This window comes from Chaetodon auriga, chromosome 3 (genome assembly GCF_051107435.1).
Source record: "Chaetodon auriga isolate fChaAug3 chromosome 3, fChaAug3.hap1, whole genome shotgun sequence".
Classification (NCBI taxonomy): domain Eukaryota; kingdom Metazoa; phylum Chordata; class Actinopteri; order Chaetodontiformes; family Chaetodontidae; genus Chaetodon; species Chaetodon auriga.
In genome coordinates this window covers 23,779,439-23,804,847 of record NC_135076.1, presented here as the reverse complement: position 1 = coordinate 23,804,847, position 25,409 = coordinate 23,779,439, and the positions used below count along the sequence as shown (strand labels likewise).

General features: G+C 45.8%; 1 protein-coding gene across 1 annotated transcript; it reads left to right on the top strand.

Moving 5' to 3' along the window:
* Nucleotides 1-229: 229 nt before the first annotated feature.
* On the top strand, nucleotides 230-22,995 carry lrrc52 (leucine rich repeat containing 52). The gene is made up of 2 exons (XM_076727128.1): nucleotides 230-1,494; nucleotides 14,022-22,995. Exons 1-2 carry the CDS (start codon nucleotides 846-848, stop codon nucleotides 14,363-14,365), a joined length of 993 nt encoding a protein of 330 aa, XP_076583243.1. The 5' UTR covers nucleotides 230-845; the 3' UTR covers nucleotides 14,366-22,995.
* The last annotated feature ends 2,414 nt before the right edge of the window (nucleotides 22,996-25,409 follow it).

The window sequence follows — 25,409 nt, the reverse complement described above, 5'->3', positions numbered from 1 at the left end:
TGACGTCAACAGTGCAAATCTAATCATTGCCAGCTGACACACACACACACACACACACACACACACACACACACACACACACACACACACAACACAACACAAACAGCACTCCGGTGTGTGCGGAGCTGCAGTGCGCGGATGGAGAGGCAGAGAGGGAGGGAGCGCGGAGAGTACCACTACAGCGCAGCAGAGAGCCACAGCCACACAGAGCTGTCTGAGCGCAGTGGAAGGACGCACTTTCCATCGCGCTCCTGAGAGAAACTCGTCTGCTGGACAGCGGTGCACCACAGACCCCGCGCACACACAGAGACACACACACTCAAACAGTCAAGGACACGTGTGAGCGGGCTGCGTTGGCGCGGAGAAGATTTCGGGGAGTCTACATCCAGGATTGAGGATTTTTGCGCAGGTCATGGCATTTGTTTGGAAAGTGATTAATGCACTCCGCTGGCGACAAGAAATTCACAAAGATGAGTCACCGAGGGGCTGATCGACAGCAGTCACTGGTTCTGTGGTCTTCTGAGGCGGGACAAAGTCCGGTAAGCTGCACGATTCTCACCCACAGAGCGATAACGCGTCCCTCGGTCACCTTCTGAGATGATGTCTTTTGGCGACGTGCGTGGCGCGCCAGAGTGCGTGTGAGTGACTGACCGATAGTATTTCTGAGAGAGAAAGAGAGGCTGGATATAAACAGCAGCCAGGCTTTCAGGCAGCGACAGTCAGACACTCCGAGCAGCCATCTCGCCTCTCTCACAGCTCCTCAGACTCATGCAGGATGCCCGGAGAGCGCCGGGGAGTCCTGGTCCAGCTCAGCCCGAGTTCATGACGCTCTGGGCGGCCTCGTCATGCGTCTCCTGCCCGAGCCCAGCGCCCAGTCCCTCCGACTCCTCTTCCTCTTTATCTTCGTGATGGGGGTGACCCCTTCCCCGGCTCTCACAGCCGGCTGCCCAGACCGATGCGTGTGCGATGACCAGCTGGTGGTCCAGTGCGCCGGGCAGGATCTCACCCTGTTCCCCAATGACCTGCCCCTGGCCACCCGGCAGCTCATCATCTCCAACAACCGCATCGGGGACCTTCCGGCGCTGCAGCTCAACTACCTGTCCGATCTGGTCTATCTGGACTGCAGCAACAACTCTTTGACCGAGATCTCCGAGTCCACCTTCGGGAATTTGCGGAAACTCGCCTACCTGGACTTGTCGTTCAACACCCTGCTGCAGATCGAGGACCGGACTTTCGGGCCCTTGGCGTCTCTGGTGATGCTCCGGCTGACGGATAACCCAAGTCTGGGGGAGATCCACCCGGACGCCTTCTCGGAGAACATGGCTCTGCAGGTGCTGGACGTGAGCCGAAACAACCTGACGGCCCTGAACATCAGCAGCCTGATCGCTCTGCCCGCTCTGCGGTCTCTGGGGCTCAGCGGCAACCCCTGGAGCTGCGACTGTGACACGGAGGACCTCTGCCTGTGGGTGCAGATAGAGGGCTTCAAGTTCCAAGGTGAGGCTGGATGGAGTCTGAAACAGGTTCATCACACAGTTTTCAATCCCAACACACTCATTTACACATTGAGGGTGACCTTAATTGCCAAAAGGGATGATTTACCTTTTAAATGACCATTGAAAACTTGTTCTGGAATGGCAGCTCACATTAAAATAATAATAATCATAAAAACGTATCCTGTCTGCATCCTTTGCCATAAAAAAGCCCTGTAAGCACATATTCCTGTTCAGTTGGCAGCAGCCAGACCTCTTGCAGGTGGTCTCATGTTTGTTTGGTTCTGGGCGGGGATCCCCTTGCTGGCCAGTTTCCTGGCAAAAACAGACAATAATCCAAAGACGCTCCAAGGTCTTATAATTTGTTACTGTCACATCAGCTCATTTAGATAATTTGATTGTGGGCACTTGGACAATTTAGTCCCTGAAGGTGGGCTACTTATTACACCATTCCTCTCCATATATTTTATGGATATTAGGGCTGAAACTAACAGTTGTCGTCACTGGTAATTAATCTGCAGATGATTTTCTCGATGAATCGATTATTTTTTTTTAATCTATAAAATGTCAGAAAATTGTGAATAATGTCGGATCAGTGTTTCATGAAGCCTGAGATGATGATTTCAAGTATCTTGTTTTGTCCACAACCCAAAGACATTCAGTTTACTGTCATAGGAGTAGAAAAACAGACAACATTCACATTTAAGAAGCTGGAGTCAGAGATTATTTACTTTCTTCTGCCTTAAAAATGACTCAAACTGATTATCAACATAGCTGCCAATTAATTTCATATTTCACAACTAATCGGTTGTGTGCAGCTGTAGTGGATATGCATGCACACACACGCTTCCATGAGCACTTCCACATGTGCACTCTCTTCTGCTAAGGCACATGCACACACACTCAGACTCCAGAGCTAATGGCTTGACCTCAGAGTCAGAGCAATCTGAAGATTTCTTCCCCGGCTCCTCTCTGCAAAGCAATCCCCTCAAACCGCCCTTCACGTCTCAATAATGTCTCAGGTTTACCTCGACAAATCAGCAGATTTGTGTCAGAGTCACTCAGAGAGCCACAGCCACCTTAACCGTCCATTCCTTAAATAGCGGGGGATTGAATTAGAGCGACCCAAGAAATCACCAACAATGGACTTGGCGACCTCTCCAGCGAGGGCAAGACCAGATGATCTCTGCTCGTAAATGTTAATTGAGCTTAGCTCTAAGCAGGTGGACCAGGTTAGGCCTCGTTACAGTGTGGCCTTGCTTATAATAGCTGTCAGTGTGCATCCCATTGATCTCACTCAATTGTCTCTCGGGTCCTGAAGGCAGAGATAATGATGAGAGGAGGATTGTGTCCTTTTGTACCTGTTGTTTTCTGGCAACCGCTCCCGTCTGCACACACAGACACACACACACACACACACACACACACACACACACACACAAAGGCATGTTTCCATCATTTTTGGGGACATTACATAGACTTACATTCATTTCCTGGAAGCACTTCTCTAACCCTAACCCTTATCCTAACCTTAAGCCAAGTCTTCATAAGTCCCCATAAGGAAGGACAGTCCCCACAATGTGACTGTGAAAACAGATTTATGTCACCACCACATGAGTAATACATAGCCACACACACACACACGGCCACACGGCCACACACACACACACACATGCACCTGGGTGTGCTGTCGCTCCCACCACCGTATGCTTCAGCCCTTTAGTCCAGATGGTTAATGATGGTGCTCAAAAAAGCTGGACTCCTATGCTCCCATTAAGGACAGCATGTACGTGTGTGTGTGTGTGTGTGTGTGTGTATGCAAGTGACTCACTCCACTTAAGTGTGTGTGAGTCAGTGTGTGATCTGAGGTTAGGAGAGACCCTAAGGCCATGGTCTGTGGGAAACAGGAATGAGATTAAGGGAAAAGGAGCTTGAGAGGAACGCCACTTGACGACGGCAGCTCCTTAAAGTAGTCATCCACCTTCTCTCAAAACCTGGCACACACACACACACACACACACACACACACACGCACACACACTCATTTTTATCTCACCAAATGCGCTATCCTTACACACACATTGCTGCAACAAGAGAAGGGCTTTCGAGCGGAAAGTGACACAACACACCCACAGCTGGGCTTATTGTGTTTTCAACATCCTTGTACTGGTTAAAATTCCAACTAATAACCGTGAAATTACAGCTATAATCCACATCAGGCTTGACTTTAACAGATAGAAATGTGACCAAACGACTGCGCGCCCTCAAGCACACAAATACACACACACACACCGTCTCTCAGACTGACGAGCCGATAGGGCACTCGTAAACAACCACAGTGACCAGTTTAAGAGAGTGAATGGGGTCAAGTGAGTGTGTGTGTGTGTGTGTGTGTGTGTGTGTGTGTGTGTGTGTGTGTGTGTGTGTGTGTAGTGTGTTTGTGTGGTTATGAATGCCCTCCGATCTGACTGCAGGGCTGTGAGTCTAACGTATAGAGAATCCAGCTGTCGCTACCTCTCAGTGTTAATATGAATCAGGTGTGTGTGTGTGTGTGTGTGTGTATGTGTATGTGTGTGCAGCCTCCTCACACACTAACTCGTTCAGGAGCCTTTGATATTGCTGCCGTTAATTGTATTGATCTTGCCTTTGTGCCTGATTGTTATTTTCTACTCACTTCCTGTTCCTTTTTCAGTCTTTTGTCAGTGTTTGCCTGTGTTTCAGTGAGTTTGCCTTTGTTTGTGTCAGGCATGAGAAAGGTTGACATGACTTGACTCTGGCAGCCACCAAAGTCAAAGCGAGGCTTCAGGAAAGCAGCGAGGCTGGCAGGTGATTTTACATCGTGTCTCTCCTTAAGAAATTTAGGCGACAAGAGGGAGGAAGGGAGCAGGGAAGGTGAAAGACGGAGTGGACACGTTTCTTTAGCAAATGCAAGAAGAAAAGTCAGAGAGGAAATATTCTGCATGACATTCAGTACATTGTGTCTGAGCTGGTGGAGATCAGCGCCTCTTGGTTTGCTGGTTGCGTTCCTGCTTTATGCAACATCCCCCCGACCTACAAGGGAATAACAAAATCAAAGACTTTTTTGTGGGAGTTCAAAAGGTCAGTAAAGAAAATCAATGCAAAAGTCATAAAAAGTGGCAGATATAAAGGAAATAGAACAAATAAATCTTCACTTCAACTTAACTGTAATTGCGTGTCTTTTGTAATAAAACATGACATGTGAAAGGGGTCTTTGGTAGTGATCAGCCTACACTACCACCGTACACTACCTACCGACACAGTTAGCGACTAGCTGGTGAACAAAGTGGAGCAGTTAGCAGCTAAGAAGTCACATATTTTCTTCAGAAGTTGGTGGAGACCAAAAACGGAGCTAAAAGAGAGTTGATATCGGACTGCGACGGTCATATGAGTAGTATGTCTCCTAACAGCCTTTGTAAACTGCCTGGCTGCTGTTCATTCACACAGTATTTGTCCGTACTGTTTGTCTGTGTTTAGCACATTTAAAGATCTCTAAGATATGAAATATTAGCTTTTTGGCATTTTGCAGTTTGTTTGGAAATAGCTGATCTGGCGTCGATGGGCTTTTGTTAATTGTCTTATGTCACTTTGAATGTCAAAGCCAATTCTCAGAGCTTCTTGTAGATAAATGCTGCATTAGCATTCAGCCTTACATGATCCCGGCTTGTTTACTCCGACGAAGTTTAGAGTAAAAGTTCTTCTTTTTCCATCAGGTTTTCACTTTATTTTGTCCATCCCATATTTGTCCTACACTCTGTCCTGAACACATTAGCATTCTCTATCATCAATTCTCCGTACTCTGGGAATACACCTGCCTTTCCTGTCTTGTCGTAATGGAATTTCGGCTTGTTGAACGACCTACTGTACTCACTGTAGGTCGATTTTGACAAGTGCCTCAGCTAAATACACGTAATGTAAGTGGCTTGTCCTGGGCTGGCAGAGTTGGTGGTTTTATGGCTCCAGTGTTTGGGAAAGTATTACTGGCTGCTGGTTGGTGCCCTGGACAGCTCAGAGACCTGAGGCAAAGAGCCAAGGCAGGGGGGCCACGCGCTGGGCAAGAGTTAAATATTCATAAAAAGAGAAAGAGAAAGAGAGGTCGATGGGTTCAGAGAGCAGAAGAATGAACGAAAGAAGTGCGTTTTTTTTGCACCAATTGAACTGGATTTATCTTTAATGAAAGTGAATCTTAGATTACTTGAGAGATGAGATGAGAGGAGAGACCGGATGAAGTAGCGTGACTAAAGAGTCGAGGACAAAGAGATGAGATAAGACAGAGAGGGCTGAAAAACGGGGCAAACACATGAAGACGGACTTCACAACAGAGAGGGAAAAGAAAAAACAGGCAGACTACAAAGGAGTTAGCGATCGTCTGTGCCCCAGATCTGTCACTCAAATCCATTAAAACATTCATTATGACAAGGAGGCATCGATTCAATTTAATGCAGGTAGACGATACATTATTTATCAGCTGGAACGATTCCTCAGACCCATCTGGTGCGGAAAAGCATATCGAATTCAACTGGCCTACTTGTGTAGTGTAGCCTGTATGTATTTTTATGTCTCTGTGCATTTGTGAGCTTGAAACCAAGATTGATGTGATGCTTGTGTGGGTGTGTTTGTGATGTGATCACCTGAGGCGCAGAGGGGAGGCAGCTCAGGTGTGCGAGCCTCTGTGTTTGCGTCCAAACCGATATTCAAGCCAAGAGAATAAAATTGGAAAAAAGAAAGAGAGGAGAGTGCGAAGATAACAGAGCTAAACTGAGAGAAATGGAAGGATGTGAAAGAAGAAGAAGAAGAGGGAAGTGGAGTGATAAAGGCTGAAGGGCAGGCACGAAGGGAGAATGAATGCTAACGTGCCAGAGCGGGAATGAAAAGTGGGAGGTGATAAAGGCTGATAAGAAAGGCGATAAAGGGAAGAGGAGAGAGAGAGAGAGCTGTTGCTATCTGACCTTCACTCTCTCTGCCAGAGGAAGAAGGGATCATATGGAGAAATGATGGAAAAGAGGATGGTGGTAATCTGACTAATGCCGTATTTGAGAGGAGAGGAGTGAGAAGGCGTGTGTTATTCAGCCCTAGTGGATGTGATGGAGAAAAGGTCAGCTATTCTTAGTCTTAGCCAACCCCAGTGTGATGCGTTTAGCTGGCTAAACGGTGAGATACTTGAGCTTCACTGTGAGAGGCAGCACCCAAAAACTCTTACCTCTTATGTCACAGCCAACTTTGTGAATTTGTGAAACGTCCACTTTTTTATAACCATAGTTTCAACCTTTTATTTGTCATGCTGACTCATGCTCACCTGGTAGACAGGTGAAAAATGAAATCATGTGAGTGGGTTGAAGGCTGAATTCCCGGACACTGTCAGAACTGACTCTATTATGTTTCAGTCATGGACCTTTGTCAGGTATCAAATTCACAAGATGAAACAACAACATCATGTTAAAACCACCGGCTGCCACAGCTAATCAAAAGGTCAGCCAATTAAACACCTGAGACAATTATCACATCAATAATTCACAAACATAAACCCTAAAATGAGACAAACACTATGTTAAAATACACATTTTGAAGTTCAAATAGGGGATACTGGAGACTGAATTTCAGTTTCAGTGTCCACGAAACTGAAAATAACTTCATGCACTTGATGCAAAAGTCATATTTCCACATTTTGTTGGAATCTGAAATGCAGACATTTAACACATAACTGTCAGTTTAACGAGGAGCCTAAAAAGACCAGAATCAGCTCTGCATTGAAACAACACACGAGGCTGCAGGGGTGAAACCTGACGCACCATCTGGGAAGTCATCCATGCAAACTGTTTGGAAAGGGGCCAGTTCTTTAAAAAAAAAACTTGGCATGTGATTGGATGAACCATCTGTCTATCACTGGCTATGATGGGCTACCTTCAACCAATCAGATTAATGAACAATATGATATAGTAGGAGAGCGAAACTCTTGCCAAAGCCGGGAGAAGAGCGCTGCATCGTGACACTGGCTTCATTCGATTGAAAGTGAAAGCTGCGTTTTTTCATGAAGAGCTGAAGTTAGTCTCTACACCTCAACTTCCACACATCTTCTCACCTGTAAAACACAAAAGAAATGCTTACTAGCCTCTCTCAGCAGCGAGCGTGAGGGCATAATTACTCATTCTGATCATATGTACTCATAAATAATACCTCAGATCCTATTTTCAGTCGCCAGCTTCCACAGGGAGGTCAGAGGTCAAGGTCGGCCGCAGAGCGCCTGCACTGGAGCTCCTAGGGACAGAGAAACAGGGACACCTCAGCAGGACGGATGGTTAAAGGCTGATCCCTTTATTTGTTTGTATAAATACTACGATGCGTAAAGCATGCTGTGTAGTCTTGAAGGCTTTGGTTAATTCCCTGTGATTGAGGGGATGCTTGTGTCTCCAGCTTTCGCCTCCCCCTCTATATGAGACCACAACAACACTGATTACCATATGCATTGGCATAATTAATCTGCTTATAAATAGCTCTGCTCCCAGTTCACAGGACAGGCTCTCTGCCTCGCAGGTTAACACCACAGGGCTCTGATCATCAGCGTGTGTGCAATGCCAACATGCTGCATACATGCATGTGTGTCAGATACATAAATTCAGCATGTTTTTTTCACAACTGTGGAGACCACAGGCGTCTACGGGTGTGTTTTGCATGTGCGGCGTAGTCCGAAAAGCCTGAAAAATGATTGCTATTCCGCCCCTCGTTGCTCTTTTATGTGTCGAGCGGCAGAGACGGGAGGGAAGGAGTCGGAGGAAAACAGAGTGAAGTTCACGAAGGAGTCAGCGATGTTTTTCAGTGGCATCTCGCCCCTGCACTAGCCCCTCCTCCGGGGAGGTGATAAGCCCTGCTCTCTGTCACTGTGTCAGTGCTGAGCTTGGAAACCATCCAGCTGATGATTTGACACGGAGACTGTATCGCACCGCTGCGGTGGCAACTCACGCACACACACACAAATCTTACAGATGTATGCACACACATAAACACTTGTGCTCAGTGGATTGCTTACTTGTGTATTCTCTTTTAGATAAGATAGAAAAAAACATCCTCATTCATTTCCTGGAAAGCTCTGCTTGTGTGTCATGTCTGAGTGTCTGTGCATGCTTGTATCTTCTCTGTTGAGGCTTAAGTAAGGTCTGTATATTCCTCTGATTACTGATGTTTGTTTCCTCCAGTACTATTTTTGTCTTTATAACTCCTGGCCCGCGGTGTGTCATGGAGCCGCAGGCCTTTCTGTCCGGTCATGGCATACTTCACAACATGGCCTGCATAGTGTCACACTGACCAGAGCTCTGGTAATATTACCATAACACAGTGACATCATGCCATGCACAGCAGAGACAAGATGGGTCTTAGCACAGTAACAGACAGGTGACGGCCACACTGTGCTTCCTGTCCTGTTGATGGAGGACAAAGCAGGGTGAGACAACAGTGACATCTTGACACCCTGCTACAGAATGACAGCATCTAAGTGCAGGCCAAGAGAATAAATTTGTGGCCAAAGATTTAATGTTCAGGCCAGACTACCTCATCATAAGAGAGCAGAGTGTGGAGCCATCCTGCATCCATCTTATGCTGCAGGATTTCCCTGCCACGGCTTGTTTAAGGTGGAGGGAAATAGAAACTGCAGTGCAGCATGCATGCAAACGTGGGAATTCTTAGAGGCTGCAGCCTCTGTAGTGAAACTACAGGGATTACACTGCACGTTCAAGCCACTCTGCAGGAACAAAGAGGACACACACATCTCTATCTCTTTCTTACTCAAATACATGAAAACACACACTGTCTAACCTGAAACTGTCCCATGATTTAGTTCCTGAGGTTTTTGTCTCCTTCTAAATTGGTACCTATGTAATAAAATTACGTGGGCTGCACATGCAAAGACCTGAAGGAAGTTTATTAGAGTTTAAACTCTCTGTAGGCAGTATTAATAGGATAAGTGCTAGGGCAAGTTGGAATAAGGGTCAATTTTAGCTCAAGTTGGCACATGCAGGCCTAGACCTGTCCAAAAAGTTTGCACCCTTTAGGACACATTTTAAAGATAGATTTATTTATTTTTTTTAAAACTGGATGCTTTTAAATCAGATAGCATATTTGAACAAGTGCCTCATAAGCAGACCTTAGTGCTTTTGCCGCTCCGTTAGCTCAAACAGTCATGAAACTGCAGTCGGTCAGTTACAAGGTTATGAGCTGCAGGAAATTTGAATTCCTTAAATGTCAGACCTCAGATATTATAATGCAGGAAAATAATCATCCCTCAATAAAAGTGCCAAGGCATACATTACTGAAGACACCAGTCGGTGAAAGAAATCAGGCCGGTGAAAAAACAGGGACAAACACTGAAAATGTCAAGGGCATTCTGCCAGAATGATGTCTGAGTGTTTTCCCCGCCTAACTGACGGGATGAGTGAGAAAACACTGAGTGACAAAGAAACAGACGGTGAAGTGAGACTGAACAGAGAGTGAATCATCCCGGCTGACACCTTTTCCTGCGTTCTCCTGTAATACTCAAATTATTTTCTCTTATCTCTGATTATAAAAGGCAGTCACGAATTATCTCGAAAGCGCAGCCGCTGACGTTTGTGGGTTCTGGAAAAATGTATATGCAGCATTAAATTCAGAGGCATTTTCCCTCCGCGGTCGACAAAGAAACCTCATACCTCATATATTTTCCTCATTATCATCTGCAAAGTTTGGATCTGACATATATGTTTGCACACATGATTCGGCTGCACAGCTCTCACTTAACCCAAACTTATGGCTCTGCGGTATAAACAAAAGAGGTTGTATTGTTTTGACATTGACAAGCAAAAGTCCATCAGTGATGTGTTTGTGTTAAAAATGCCAAATGTAGATATGAGGGGAGGTTTTGTTACAGAGCATCTTTATTCCACAATATCAGTTTGGGGCATCCCAGGCTCGAGGTGAAGGTTCAAAATGGGTCTACAAGAGGAGCGAAGAAGAGTGTTAAAGATCATGATTATTTTTTTTACCTGGGCTTAAATTACTTTTAAAACTTCATCTCCACCTGCCAAATCCCAGCTGAATGCTGTTTTAGAGATTTGTCTTGGCTTTCGTCACGCCTTTCTTTGAGAGGAGACCAGACAGCCGTAACACGCAGCCAAGAACTGTGTACAAAGTCTGAACTGTTGCAAGTCACGGGGAAAAGTGACTGAGGAAGGACAGATGAGGCCCAAATACCCCGAGGGGCCTGTTTGCTGTTGTGTGTGTGTGTGTTTGAACAGTCCCTGACTGCAGCTCACTGTTCCAGCATCCATGAATGTTACAGAGGAAGAGGTAACAGACAGCAACATCGCTGCACGCACACGCACAGGAAGAAATCCTCACACCTGGCTTGAGGCAAGCTTGGCAGTGTAATGAGACTGAGCAGATCTGCTAGCCAGCCCACAGATGGTGACAGAGTGACGGAGGGACGGCCATGTGAAGTGATGGGCCCCACAGAGAGGAGAGAAAAGAGGAAAATAAATAGGGAGAGTCGTGAGGGAAATGAAAAAAGAGAAGGAAGTTCACTGTAATTCAGCATTTTCCATCATTCACCCCTGATTCCAGAAAAGTTGGGACTCTGTGAAACATAAACAAAAACATTTGTAAAAACAAACAAAAAAAAACTGTGTTTACTGACAAGTTTTACAAAGTGTCCCTGAGCCCATGTATTGATCTCCATTATCCAATCATGTGTTCACAAAGTGCAGAACCTCGCTCCATCCTCGCTCGTGAACAACTGAGCCTTTTTGGATCATTCCTCAGCTCCCCGAGTCTTTAGCTGCTCCTGTCCCAACTTGTTTGAAACGTTTACACAGCGTCAAAACTTTTTTGGAATCGGGGTTGTAAATAAAATTATTCAGGACGACAACATACAGTGATTCATTGAAGAGCAGATAACAGGAATGTGAATGAATAGAAGTACCTGATACAAATAAAAAAAAAACAAAATTTCACTATAGAACTTGAATATTTACTCCCTAGCACATTTCCTTCTTTAAAGAGGTTTAAAGTTTTGACCACTCTTCCTTTGTGAGATCCCAAAGAGGCGATTTCCAACATTAATTTCAACCGCTCATCAAAATAAGGCCTCGTCTGACTCTCCCAGTGGTGGAGAACAATCCATGAAGCGCCAATAAAGCCTGTTAATGCAAGTCCAAACTCTTACATGGATGCTGCCGGTGATAGGAGAGACCTCCCTGCTGATAAACACAGCCGGGGAGTGATTCATGCTACCGCTCTCCGATACTTTTGATTACTCTTTCCAAAAAGGAGAAACAAAAGAGCATTTCCACATTAAACAGAGGAAAGCACCTGCCTCATTTTTACACCTCCAACGGTTCATCCATGAGTCCCATTGCTGAAGCTCACTGCTGCATAATGATACCTGTGTATGATTTGGTTATGGCCTCCTACGCGCACGATGGAATAATATTTTGTGCCTCTTTTGTGCTGAAAGGCAGAAAGAGAAAGTGAGCGGAGACGAGGAGAGGGAGGATATAAAATGACAGTTTGGGGAAGCCTCTGCATGTCCTTCCTCGTACTGAGGCGCAGTCAGAACTGGTGTAAGATGCGTCTGCTGAGTGTGTTACATGCGTCTCCTGGTTCGCCCTCAGTTCGTCTGTACAGTAGCACTAATCACCGACCACCATGATGTTCTCTGCTAACTCTGTCACCGAACACTCTGGCCTCGCATGCTATTTCTGAAACCAATGCAAACGCACTAAAACCGCTCCCTGATCCACTCGCTTTGCATAATCCTGACCTGTTATAACCTCTCAGGACGTTCGTACGTGCACCATCATGTCATCACACGGTATCAGCAGGACGTGTCTCCTCAAGCCTGAGACAAAGCCCCCCGCTGAGGCGATCGTTAAGTATTGATCGAGAACCTTATCAAACCCCTGCAGGTTTGTTTTTCTCTGCAGGCTTGTAAAAACCTTCCCAAAACACCAGGTTTGGTTGAATGAGTATTTTTAACCCTTTCAGACAGTCTAGTAATCTAATAATCACCTGACTAATCTGTCTGGGTTAGTTTAGGGTTACACTGGATATTAGGAGAATAAAGTGCTTAAGAAATTGTGAGGAGGGATTTAAGTCAATTTGTATTATGTGTACAGGAAGTACAGACACCAAAGTGGGCTCTGAGGCCGTGCTTTCGTAAGCCATCCTTTCACAACTTTGGCTCCTGCTTTTACCCTCGAGCTGCTGCTGTTCCGGCGAAGCCCTGGCAAGTAGTCGAAGCATAGATCACATCCGACTATTCTCGCCATCCTCCCCTCATCGCTCATCTCCATGTTCAGACCTTTGCCTTTATTGGTAGGTGAGTGCAGTTTAATTAACACTGTTAACAGCAATAATCCATCAGCGGACAGGACTGCAGCCAGATACAGTTCACTCTTTTCTCTCATCATCTGAGGTCAGACTCCCTCCATCTGTACCTCCCTTTGCAGACACCTCCAAAATCGTTCCTCCTGTCTTTGCACTTGTTCGCCTTTCCTCTCGTCTCTTTGGGCTATCTCATCTCTCTCATTGTTCCCAGCTTGAAAAACTTCCCCTCTTCTTCTTTTCGGGGAGCACAAGCGCAATTAAGCATGCAGGGAGGGTGGGAGCGAAGGAGCATGGGAATTAGCTTGTAACGAGAGATGAGCTGATAGAAAGCGGCGCACGCTGTATCCTGCTCTCCTCTCACTGATCACAACATTAGATACATACAGAGCGAGGCCCTCTCCTTAACATTCTGCATTCATACTAATTAATATACGTGAGGGTACTGTATATGCAAATGCTGCAAAGTCACTGTAGCAGAATGAAAACATGCAGCAGGGCATGAAAAGCACAGCTGAAGCGTTACGAAGCCCGGCCAGGTTCCTCAGCCGACCCTGACCTTCGACCTCTCTGTGGCGAAGCATCAAACGCCATAAATAAACTTCACATGTGCCAGTGTTTCTTCCTCCCTGTGCGGTCTGAAGTCCTCCCAGCTGATTATCATATTCCTCATTATGAGCGGCAGATGTTTCTGTCAGGGAAAACACTCGCCTCCTTATCTCTCCGCTGCTGTAGAGTGATTCGTTAGTGTGTAACGATGTGCATGAGGGGGTGGGAGGGTGTCAGAGGCTCGCAGTCAAGTCTAGTCACCTTTCTGTGCATGTGTGTGAGCGTGTGTGCGCAGCATAATAATGTTGCCATGTCCTAGACACCAAAGACCTACATTACTCAGAGGAGTAGCACTGTGGAGTCTCTCGGGACCATTTATCACAAAGGTTATCGCTGCATTGTTAGCGGCTGTTTGCGCGTGTGTCTGTGTCCTGGCTTTTGTTCATTGTGCACCTTTTTCTCTGGAGTAATTAAATTTTTTTCTCTCTCCTGATGCTCTGCCCTTCATCTATACACCATATATGCTGATTATTCTCTGCCTTTCCTCTCTTTTATACTACATCTTTCCTCATTAATCTCCTCACATCTCCACTCCCTCTTTCTCTCCTTCACCTCCAGATGAGGGCCAGACAGTTTGCCACAATCCCCCAGAGCTGGCGGGCCAGCGGTTGGCGGAGGTCGGCATGCAGCTGCGGGCAGACTGCCACCAAGGCCTGGGCTACTGGGACTACCTCTTCTTCATCGCCATCGGCTTCGTCATCTTCTCGGCCGGCACGGTGTCGGCCTGGGTGATGGGCGTGCTCATGGTGCTGTACGAGCGCTACAGCAAGAGGAAGAGCGAGGAGCTGGACAGCGACGACGAGGACGATAGGGGAGGGATGGGCGGAGGAGGAGGAGGAGGAGGCGGAGGAGGAGGGAACCAGGGGAACGGGGATCTGAGCAAGCCCGGCATGCAGGTGTGACAGTCTGAACGTGAGGAGGGATGACGTGAGAGAGAAAAAGACAGAGGAAGAACCAGAAGTGACGAGAGGACTCTGAGACCAAAGGCTCTGCAACGAACCAAGATCTGACTGTCTCTCTTTGTTACAGACTTAGAAATCGCAAGACGCTCTTCACCATATTGGACAGAAAGTGTGTGTGAGTGTGTGTGTGTGTGTGTGTGTGTGTGTGTGTGTGTGTGTCTGTGTGAGAGAAAGAGAGACAGACAGAGACAGCAATAAGGATGACTATGCCTTCACTTCAGGAGTACAGAATGACCTCTGAGATTATTGAGAGCAATAACCCCCATAAACACAACGACTCACACACACACACACACACACACACACACACACACACACACGGCTCAGCACAGATACTCTAAGGAGCAGCTGGTTTCTCTGAGTGGGTGGATGTACCTGCTTACTACATGAAGCGCTCTTGGGTAACATTCTGTAAATGATGATTATAACAAGACATGTGAGCAACACACACACACACACACACGCACATGCACACACACGCACACACACACACACAGTACATTAATACTCATACGAAGGTACTGGGGGTCACAAAGAGAGTGATGCCTTATCTCTGCTACAATAAAAAGGGAAAACTAGTACATTTCAGTATTAAGATGTGATTTTCCTGAATGCCTTAAGGCAACTCACTTGAAGTAGTGAACAGTCGCTGTTGTCTCCTTTAGACAGAATCTGTCCAGAAACAGTTCGGGATATGATCAAAGCATTTGAATGTAAAAACTAAGAATGAACTTCGTCTCCATCTCACTGTTATGGAACAAAGACTGGAGACTTGGCTCTCCTGCTGCTGATAAGCTGCTGGTGATTAACTTGAGTTTTGAAGTTTAAAGGCACCCTGTGGAAGTTTTAACCACTAGTGGCACTGTGGAGCAATGTTTTCATCAACGGGTCCCCATTTTGTTTGTGTGTCGTGCTCTGTCTACATGCACGAGCGACACAGTACATTTTCCTGGTGGTTTCATGCTGTTGGTCTGATTAACAGTCGAAGGTAACAAGGAAACATGGATATAGGTTTCAGAAAATTTAACAAAAAGGAAAATGCGTTTGGCACTTTTGTAGGTCTCAAGGACACAATTTTATGCGATAAAGTCTGAATGTAAACATAATTGTCTCTGCTGATAAGAAAACTCCACAGGGTAACCTCAAAGAGCAGCTTGATCTTGCTTACGTGCAGTGGATTTTTACCTCACTGCAGTGATGTGGTTGTGTACTCTGGGGTGCGTCAGTACACCGTGACATCACTGCTGGGTGTGGCTACTGGTACAGCAGAGCACATTTCTGACCACACCCATCAGTAGTCAAGTTTCCGTCCAAATTTTAACAGGAATTTCCAGAAAACCTGCAAAAGAAAATGCAAATTAATGCATGTTTCCATCCACTACTCTTATGTGAATATTAGGAGTTAAGTGCGTAGAGATGAACCGCTGGTGGCACTAATTTCAGTCGGGTGCCGTCAAACAGAAGAAGAGGGTGCAACAAGATGATGTAATTAGAAGAGCATCAGTTGAATGTCAAACGATGCAAAACGTGATGGAAATCTGGCATCTATGTTTGTTTTAGGCTCATTTGAGGGACGTTACCGTCTCCACACAGATCTGATGTTTGTCGTCTGCGGCAACTTTTCATCTCTCCACTGGAGTGGAAGCTTCAGTGGACATTTAAGCCACACGCGGCATGTACTTCATGATTTATTTGCTAAGTCTGTTTGCATTTTCTTTGAATCAATATAGCAGCAAGTGTAACTTTCAGTCAGGTTTTCTTATGCACAAAAGGGAAATGCACATAAAAACAGGTGGATGGAAACACAGTTACTGACAGACCGGACATGTTCAACAAGAAAGAGAAGTGAAACGCTGCTTCTCAGCCTGGTGTTAACTTCGGTTTTAAGCTCATTCCCCTGGAACGATGTGCGGAAGGCGTCTCCCTATAGCGACACTCTGTGACTGCATCGTATCTTGTGTGTGCTGTACATGTGTTTATCTTCATGTTTCTGTGTGTGTATGCTTTCCTGTGCCGCGAGCTCATCTGCGGTAGGTTCTCAGTCCTCTGTAGTTGCAGAAGTGGGGCAGGTTCGTTGTGGCTGCACATGAAGACAGCGTCAGGGTGATGGAGTCGTCCGTGTAGCTAACGATGACTCTACACTATGTGACTGGAATCCTCGCTTGGTTGCCTTCATTGTACAGTTGTGCACATACAGGCTGCAGTCTATAGATCAGCTGTCAGTGTGGAAGTGGGCCTCTGGAGTGGTAGTGGTGTGTGTGTATTCGTGTATGCGTGACTGTGTATGTGCGTTAAAGTGGGGCAGAGCGATCAAAGAGCATCTCTGTGAGCAGCGTGGATGAGTGATTCATGAGCCCAGACTGATCCAAACTCTTCTTCCTCCATCCTGCTCCGCTTCCGCCCTGTCACGGGACGATTTAGAGATGATAAACGACAAACTGTGGATAGAGGTGGGGTGGAGAAAGAGCGGGGTCAACATCAGAAGCAGGCATTCATCCTGATTGATGCACTTGCTGCAGCTGTATTGAAAGACTGATTGATAGTCGAGCTTTTATTCATTTTCCGAGCAGAGTGGCTCCAAATGCCCCGGATGAATGGGCATGGTTAAATGATAACTCTCTGGAGGGCTTGGCAGAGTGTGTGTGTGTGTGTGTGTGTGTGTGTGTGTGTGTGTGTGTGTGTGTGTGTGTTTGTGCTTACATGCATGTATGTTTATGCGGTGACAGTATCTTTATGTGGATGCAGAGTATAGATTTTTTTTAACTATAGGAGGGTAATTTGTGATCAAAATCTGTCACACCGCAGCCTGATGAAGCACATCTTCACAGACACACACTTCCTCACTCAATATTTCTCTCTCTCACGCACACACTCACACACACACATACTGGCCCACATGCACAGTAAATCTCAAGGGCACAGCTAAAGTCAGAGCTGTGGGCCTGAGAACATTAACACTCCTGTTTTGGTCTCTCTTACCATGCATCACTACATCCTCTTATCCTCCCCTCCATCCTCAATCTGACACTGTCATCAGCTTTCACACAATGCAGCCACACACATGCAAACACACACACCAGGACCTGTAATTTATCCGTTAAATCTTTGGGCTGTCATTATCAGATCATTTGTTCAAGGGGATGCTTGGAGACCTACAGGCTTTAGACAGCCTGCAGATCGCTGGTGTCAATCCCTCTGATGTGATGTCACACTCATAAAAGGACATTTCACTTGCAAGAGCATGACCTCACCGCTACATACCTGAGCTTGTCCTTAAACGCAGCGCTTCCTGTTTGGATGGAGAGGCTGTTTCGCTCGGCTGAATGTCAGTTTTACATTGCTGACAAATATAGAGCAGACATTGTGTCAGGCCTTCACCAGCAGTGGGTCAGAGGACAGGGGAGGTCAGTCAGCGTGCAAGGATGAGAGGAGTGCGTATGTTTGTGGGGCGCTATCCTGGCGTTAACTCGTCACAGGACAGAACACAGGACAGAGTAAAAATATCCCTGATCTAAGAAGAAGAGAGCTTGTGTTTTGGTGTGTGCATGTGTGTAGGAGGCGCCTGAGGTTGTAATGATGTCTGAGGGGGCTAAACGTTGTATAGAGAGATATTTACAGTGCCTGGACTCTGATATATACAACGTGTTTGCCAGTGAAATGGAACATTTGCATAAGGTGTGAATTTGTGGGGACTTTTGTTTCGCGGAGTCACTGCAGCTATTATTTGTGCCCGCAGGAGAGCAGAGTAAAGGCTGAGGAGTTCAAAAAAATCGACTTGCTGTTGTTGAGAAAATCATTGCCGAGGGCGGCGTTATGGATGTGGCTGGCATAAGCAAGTGATGAATAAGAGGGAGGGCCCGCTTTGTAGTTTCTCCCCTCCTCTTGTCATCTCTTGACACGTGTGTGTGTGTGTGTGTGTGTGTGTGTGTGTGTGCGTGTGTGGTTATGTGTGTGTATGCATGTCTGGTACATTCATACATTATTACACTGGGAAGGAAACACGATTAGCTCACTGATTAGAGATCACAGTGTTGGCTCAGTGTTCGAGCTGCAGGCCTGCAGAGATCGAACAAACCTCACTGTGTGTGTGTGTGTGTGTGTGTGTGTGTGTGTGTGTGTGTGTGTGTGTGTGTGTGCGTTGATCCAATATGGGATGTCTGATATTGATACGGATTCCAATATACCTGCTGATGTACAGTATATTATGTATTTTCTTTGTCTTCTTTCTTTTAGAGTTCTGTTTAGTTTTGTACATCACGAATCATAAGCAATAAAGAACATGAGGATGATGAATGGATGAAAGTAGTTTTCTAAGACTTGTTAATACTGAGAAAGTGGATTCTTGTGCTGCAGCAGAACAGGAAGTCTAACATGTATAAAAACTACTCCGTTAAATATTGAAAGAATTTTTATACCACAAGTACTGGAAATCTTTTAATCGTCTCAAAACATTTGTTATTTTACACATAAAGTAAGTGCTAATAATGAGTCTCGGATCAAATGCATTTATTCGGGGTGTTAACAGTGATCAGTTCATCAGCTTAAAGTTCTAATCATTGGGATTTTCATGAAATTACACCCTGTTTTTCATACATTTTATGGTCTGTAATTGTTCCTCTACATTGATTTCCCTGTTAGTGGTAGAGTCCGCCATTCAGGTTGCCTACCTAAGCACAAGAGTTTCACAGGAAAAATGGTCCATGCATGTAATACAGCGCAGTTTTATCCCATTGACATCAGCCTCACTCTCTTAACCTCATGTCAGAGCTGTGTCTGAGCCACTGCTAACGCTAACTGAATATTTCCCTCTGCTGCTAGCTCACATTAAACTACTGAAACACAGGGTGGCTTTTATCGTGAAGGTTGCAATTATTATTGACCAGCTTCTTCATTATAACAACATTCATTTGTTTGGCTGCACTGCAAACAGATACAGCGGTTATTCTTCTGTTGTGAAGATATTCAGAGTGTTTGCTGTGGTATTGAAAAATCTTAAAGTCCAACTGAAATCACATTGACTCAAACATTTTTGTAGTAGACAGCTGGAGGGGTGTGTCAGTGTCTGTGTTGACTGCCGTTGGCAGGCTGAGCCCCGGCAAGGGAACAAGAGGCCACACTAGCTTGTGCTGCAGCCTACGTATCATGGACAGACCTTATGTTGTAGAGTAAGAACCACACCAACGTCTAACTACGGAGGTGATCGTTGCAGCTACATTTATATGGTGTTTAAGATGCTGCAGCTGAGCAGCTCATTTTTTAGCCTGCAAACTGATGCTGCCAGTGCACTTTTCCCCAACGAATGTTTGTTTGGTTGCTTGTTCAACAAGCTGAGGTGCAGGACAAGATGTTTGTCCATTTTTTAAAGTTAGATAATAAGGAGGCTTTAGCAGGAAAGCAGCCTGGTTGGATGAATAAAAAGTTGAAAGTGTGTGTTTCTGCAAACCACAGAGATGTTAAATTTGTACCCTTCATGCATATCATATCAATGTTTCTACAATAGGTATTAAAGTGACATAGTTCAGATTACTGGTATACGTTAATGAGCACAGTTTGTAATGAGGAGGAGGAGGAGGGGATGGGGGTGGTGTGACAGCCAGGCAAGACAGCTAGAAAGCAGCAGTCTTATGTCAAAACCCAATATTTTAAACAAGATGTTGGGATATCTTCCAGCCATATTTGTGGTTATAAACCCATGCATTTTTAGTCAAAACGTGATCTTTTCCTAAGCATAACCAAGTGATTGTTGTGTCAGAACCTAACCAGACCTTAACCACAGAAGTGTTTACAGAGCAGATCTGCATGTTGTAAAAGAGAGTGAAGATCCAAACTAATTTCAGTTGGACTTTAAAGACTCTAACTTTAAGTGCAGTCCGTTGATAGTCTATCTCTACTCTGTTTGTGTATGCAGTTAGATGTGTGTGTGTCTGTATGTGTGTGTGTGTGTGTGTCTGTGTGTGCGCGCATTTTGCTCCAGTAGCTTGTTGAGGTTCAGTTTCACAGATAACCTCCAATCTGAGAGGATGAAAAGGGCAATCTGGGAGCCACTGAGATTGTCTGACACAACACACAGAGTGCAAAGAGAAACCGAACTCGGACCTCAGTAATCTTTGAGCGCAGCGACGTCCACTCACATGATCGATTTTCTGTCTATTGGACGCAACCTGCCTGTCATGTGGGGCTCTGCATTTCTCAAAGAGTTGACCTCCTGATCGCACAACAGAAAATCATACGCATACACAAACAGCGGGCGGTGGGATCGGGACAGGGGCTTAGAGCAGGAAGCAGAGGCTCCCAGATGACTTCAGTGAATGCACACATGAATGTTTTCTCTCGCCTGACAACTTTTCTTTCCCCTCTTTATCTGTCCTCACACCCCGCTCCCACCTGCTTGGCTCACAGCACTCCACCCTTCCACTTTCCCTTTCTTTCCGCTCCCGCCTTCCCTCCGTTTCAGTTGTGCTGCCAACTGCTCAGCCACTCCACTGGCAGAGAGCAGGCTCTAATCCTTCACACGGCCCTCCAAACTCTGCCTGCTGGATCTTACAGCTCTGGAGCTTCTGGAGCCTCTTTTTTTAAGGGAAATAGGAAGGATAGCGGACAGACAGACGGACACAGACAGACAGACAGACAGAAATGGAAAATGTATAGTGCGAAGAACACAAAACCCCAGAAGCACAATAGCAATGCCAGAGACAAAACATTTTGTGATCACACAACCGTTGCTGTGTGTTGGTGAGTGTGTGTGTGTGGGTGTGCGCTTGAGTTTGTGTGCTCGGTCTGATCCCGTTATTTCTCTGAGGGCGATGTTAGAGCGTGAGCATGAAGCACAGAGACCATCTAATGCAATAAGTCAATAATACATCCCATCATTGCACACACACACGCAGCACAAAACAGCCTTCCAGGGCTAAAGACGAGTATTTTCTTCTTTGTGGATCCTTCCTTTTTGGACCAGTTCACGTCTGTAGATCCTCCTTCCCCCACATCCTCTGTACTCGCCATTAATCGGGGTCCGCCGTGGACAAAGTTGTAGTTGAGAGCACGCTCCCACCTCATTTGTCTGGGTGAAAATCACATGTGTGGAATATTCAAATAGAAGCAGGAGAGGTGAAGAGTCAAAACTCAACAACTGTTTATGCATCACTTTCAGCGTGACCCCACTTTGAGAGCTTATACACACACAAACACACACATACACACACACTTTCGAGCATAAAAGCCTTTCTGTAGATGACATTGTGTGCAGAGGAGAGTGTGGCTGTCAGCAGGATTCCCTCTGCTTGCTTGCCCTTGAATGGCTGAGAAGAGAAGAGCAGGGACTCACTAGATGGTTGCACCATAAAGGACTCAATAAGCAAGACATGCCAGAAAGGCTGATAATGAGACTTAAAGGGAAGTTCTGGTATTTAGCAAAATGGGTCATAGTTGTGGTCAGTGTGGCTAATCTATCGTGCTAATCCACCACTTCTGTTGTATTCGGGACAAAAAAACATATCAGACCAAGCAGGAGGAACCTCCAACTAAACGAAGCCGCTCAAATAAGCTTGAAGTTTACATAAAACAGAAAGCAGCTCATCAGCTTTTGCAGCTAACGATGGGCTGTCTTGGTGAGTCCAAAATTTAAGTCAGAATGGCCACAATCCTGAGAATAAGACCCAGGTTGGAAAATACTGGAATTTTCTTTTCATACTGATAATCTTGAGTTAATGAGGAGAAAGACTTTAACTCAAAAGAGACGTTTCTTTCAGTAGACGCTGAGCAGACTGTGTGCGAAGCAGGCCAGTCAGTAGGTAGTTAAAAGGAGAAAATAATAATTGTCAGACTAGAGGTCCATCCTAGAAAAGTCAACATAGTACGATTAAAACTTGAAGTGAAGACAGTATTTATATTATTCTATATTTATTAGCTAAACATTTCTGCAAATGAGCCAGAACTGAAGTCTTAGTTCTTGTTCATGCTTTTACGCTGCAGTTTAAAAGGTTTCAGTGGACGGCGGTGATTTCAGTAAACCAGTATCAGGTGTGAGAAGTGACAACAAGCGCCTTTTTCAACACGTCCTGATTGTGACTAGCGGAGAGAGACGCAGAGGTCAGAGGTCACGAGAGGGTTAGAGACAGATGTTTCATAATTACATGAACATGACACACTTTCTATACATTACACCATGTGCACGCACACAGACAGACACAAACAAACACCACAATGAGCAGCAATGCACCTGGGGGTCTCTGACCTATATTATATAGGACGCACACACACACACACACACACACACACACACACACTGCCTGGTAACAATCACCGGTCTATAATCTTGGTTGTCTGACTTACAGTAGCTCTCCTCTTTCTAGTCTCTCATCTTTGGCTTTACACATGCCTACACACGCACACATGAACACACACACACACACACACACACACACACACACACACACGCACACACACACACACACTGAACGCACTCAGACTATTATTGTATGAATCTACACAGAACTTGCTTCTGTATGACTCGCGGTTCTGGCTATTTAAAAACTGCAGTAACTTATATTAAGTAACATTTTATCTTTTACTATTATTAAAATGATAGTGATGTTTAACCAACGACTGTGGCGTCGCTCTTTCTCAAATGTGTCGGGTCTTCTCTGTGTCGTCCTACGGTGATGTGAAAAAGTACACCCACTATGTCAGCACAAAGTGTGGATGGAGGGATGGAGGGAAGGAGGGCAGGGAGGTGATTGATTTAGCCTCTGCACCAACGCCCTGGCACCGAAGATGGGATGGAGGGAGGGAGCGAGAGGAGAGGCACATAACGCTGCTGCACCTGCAACCTTACTCAAACCTTGTCAACCCAAAACTACACCTCCTCTTTCCCTTTTCTTGTATATTAGTGTCTTTTTCTATATCACAATCTCTATAATTTCCTTTTTTAACTCTTCCCTCCTCCTCCTCCTCCTCCTCCTCCTCCTCCTCCATGGCCCCAGTGTTTCTTCCCTCTCCTGTTGTTTTTTTCCCACTCTGCCTCTCTCTCCTTATTTGTCTTGTCTTTTTCTCTCCTTCGCTTTACCTCCCTCCCTTATCTCCTCTTTTCTTTTTGGCAGGAACAGCGGTTTTATTATCCAACCTCACCTCTGCCAGGATGGGTCAGATACTGCAGTGAAGCCGTCTTCACTTGGCACTTAATGTAGAGAGGGAGAGAGGAAAAACACAGCCGAGGGAGGTGGAGAGTGACACACAGGAGGAGAGTTTATCCAGCGCGCACTGTAGGTGAGAGGGTTCAGCATGGCAGCCCAGCCAGTGATGCAAAATATGTATTTATGCGTGTGTTTTTGCGATGGCTAAGTAGGTAAAGTGTGCTCATGTGGTGTGTGCTGCAGCCCCGCTTGGTTAGCGGTGCGTCACTGTGGCTGTGGGCTCTCTCAGGAGGGATGGTAGACCAGACATGGCACGCCGATGCCAGAATGCCAGGCCCGGTCTCCGCTGCCAGCTCCAAGGAGCCTCAATCGATCCTGACAGCCCAGTGTGTCACCGGGTCACACTGACACACTGAGGCGGAAAAACAAGGACAAGGAACCAATTCAGTTTGCTCAAACGTGCTGTTCTCCTTTTACTGTTCATGACAAGAATTAGATTATAGTGAGAATTGGCCTGTTTTTTGGGCCAATCATGTGTGCATACTTAGAAGTCCCTTATCAACCCCGTGCCTTCCCATTCAGACAGAAAATTGAGAAAGTGTGGCCGTCCGTCTCAGCCCGTTTGGAAATTCCTTTGATGCAGTTCATCGATTTGAGCAGCAGCAACAAAAAAAAAAAAGACTCCTCTGGCTGTATGGATGATCACGACTCTGAAATATATTTCCAGAAAAAAAAGCTCCTTCTGATAACTATTATGTTTTTCAAATTGGGCCGGAGTCTGGTAGACAGCCGTCGCTGGAAAATTGAAAACATGTTTGTCAAGCATAGCAAATGGAAGGTAGTCTCCTTTTATTTAAATTCATCTCTTTTTTCAGAGATGAGTGGAGTTCGCTGTTTGAGAGTGATTCATTTAAGCTCATCGAACACTGTTTAATCTTCATGTTCACGTCGTCTCATAAGAAACCTGCACATTCAGTCTAACAGCAGCAGGCTGCAGGTTTTACCCTCTCCCCGTTTTACCTGGGGTATCCTCCGTAAAAATATACCCCCACTAAAAACATACAAGAAGATCACCACCTGACCAATGGTGACGCAGAAGAATGGGTCCCCGGGCGCCGGTCTGGCTGCCCACCGCTCCTGGTCTGCCGCGGAGGAGGGACGACCAGGATGGGTTAAAGGCGGAAGTCAAATTTCACCTCCGTGTGCCGTGCTCGCATGTGTGTGTGACAAATAAAGGGGAATGTCTCCCCTGATTCTTCTTCTTCTTCTTCTTCTTCTTCTTCTAAAACACAAGGATTCATCAGTTCCCATGTCCTGCAAACTCTATAGCCCCAGTTTCAAATGCATTGTTTCTGTAAAAATCTCAAAGTCTCCAAGACCAAGCTGAGAAACCCTGAATGCATCACCATCATTTTACCTTGAATATTGATTATAACTTCAGCTTGAAGTTAAAGAAAATATATGTCCACTGAAAAACGTACATAAACATTAAAAAATCATGTATGTGAGGTATAAAATAAGAACTTCACCTCTTCACTGAACAATGTACTGACAAGTGACTCATGATGGAAAAAGGCACGGTACTGTTTGCGCCTCAAGCTCGACTGAAAATGATGAACAAATGTCCCCAGCAGACGTTTGGCTTCCTGACCTCGACCTGCTGACCTGCTGACTGGCCGTCTGAGGGTGAGTCTCCCTCCAGGACTGAACCTCTGAACTCGTGGAGAAACGGGGGCGAGGCCTGCAGGGCGGCCGTGGTGCCTGCGAGTGTTATTCAGAAGACTCAGAACACAGGATTCCCACTCTGGAAAGACAGGTGGACGGGGAGAGGAGGACGAGAGGGAGAGGACAGA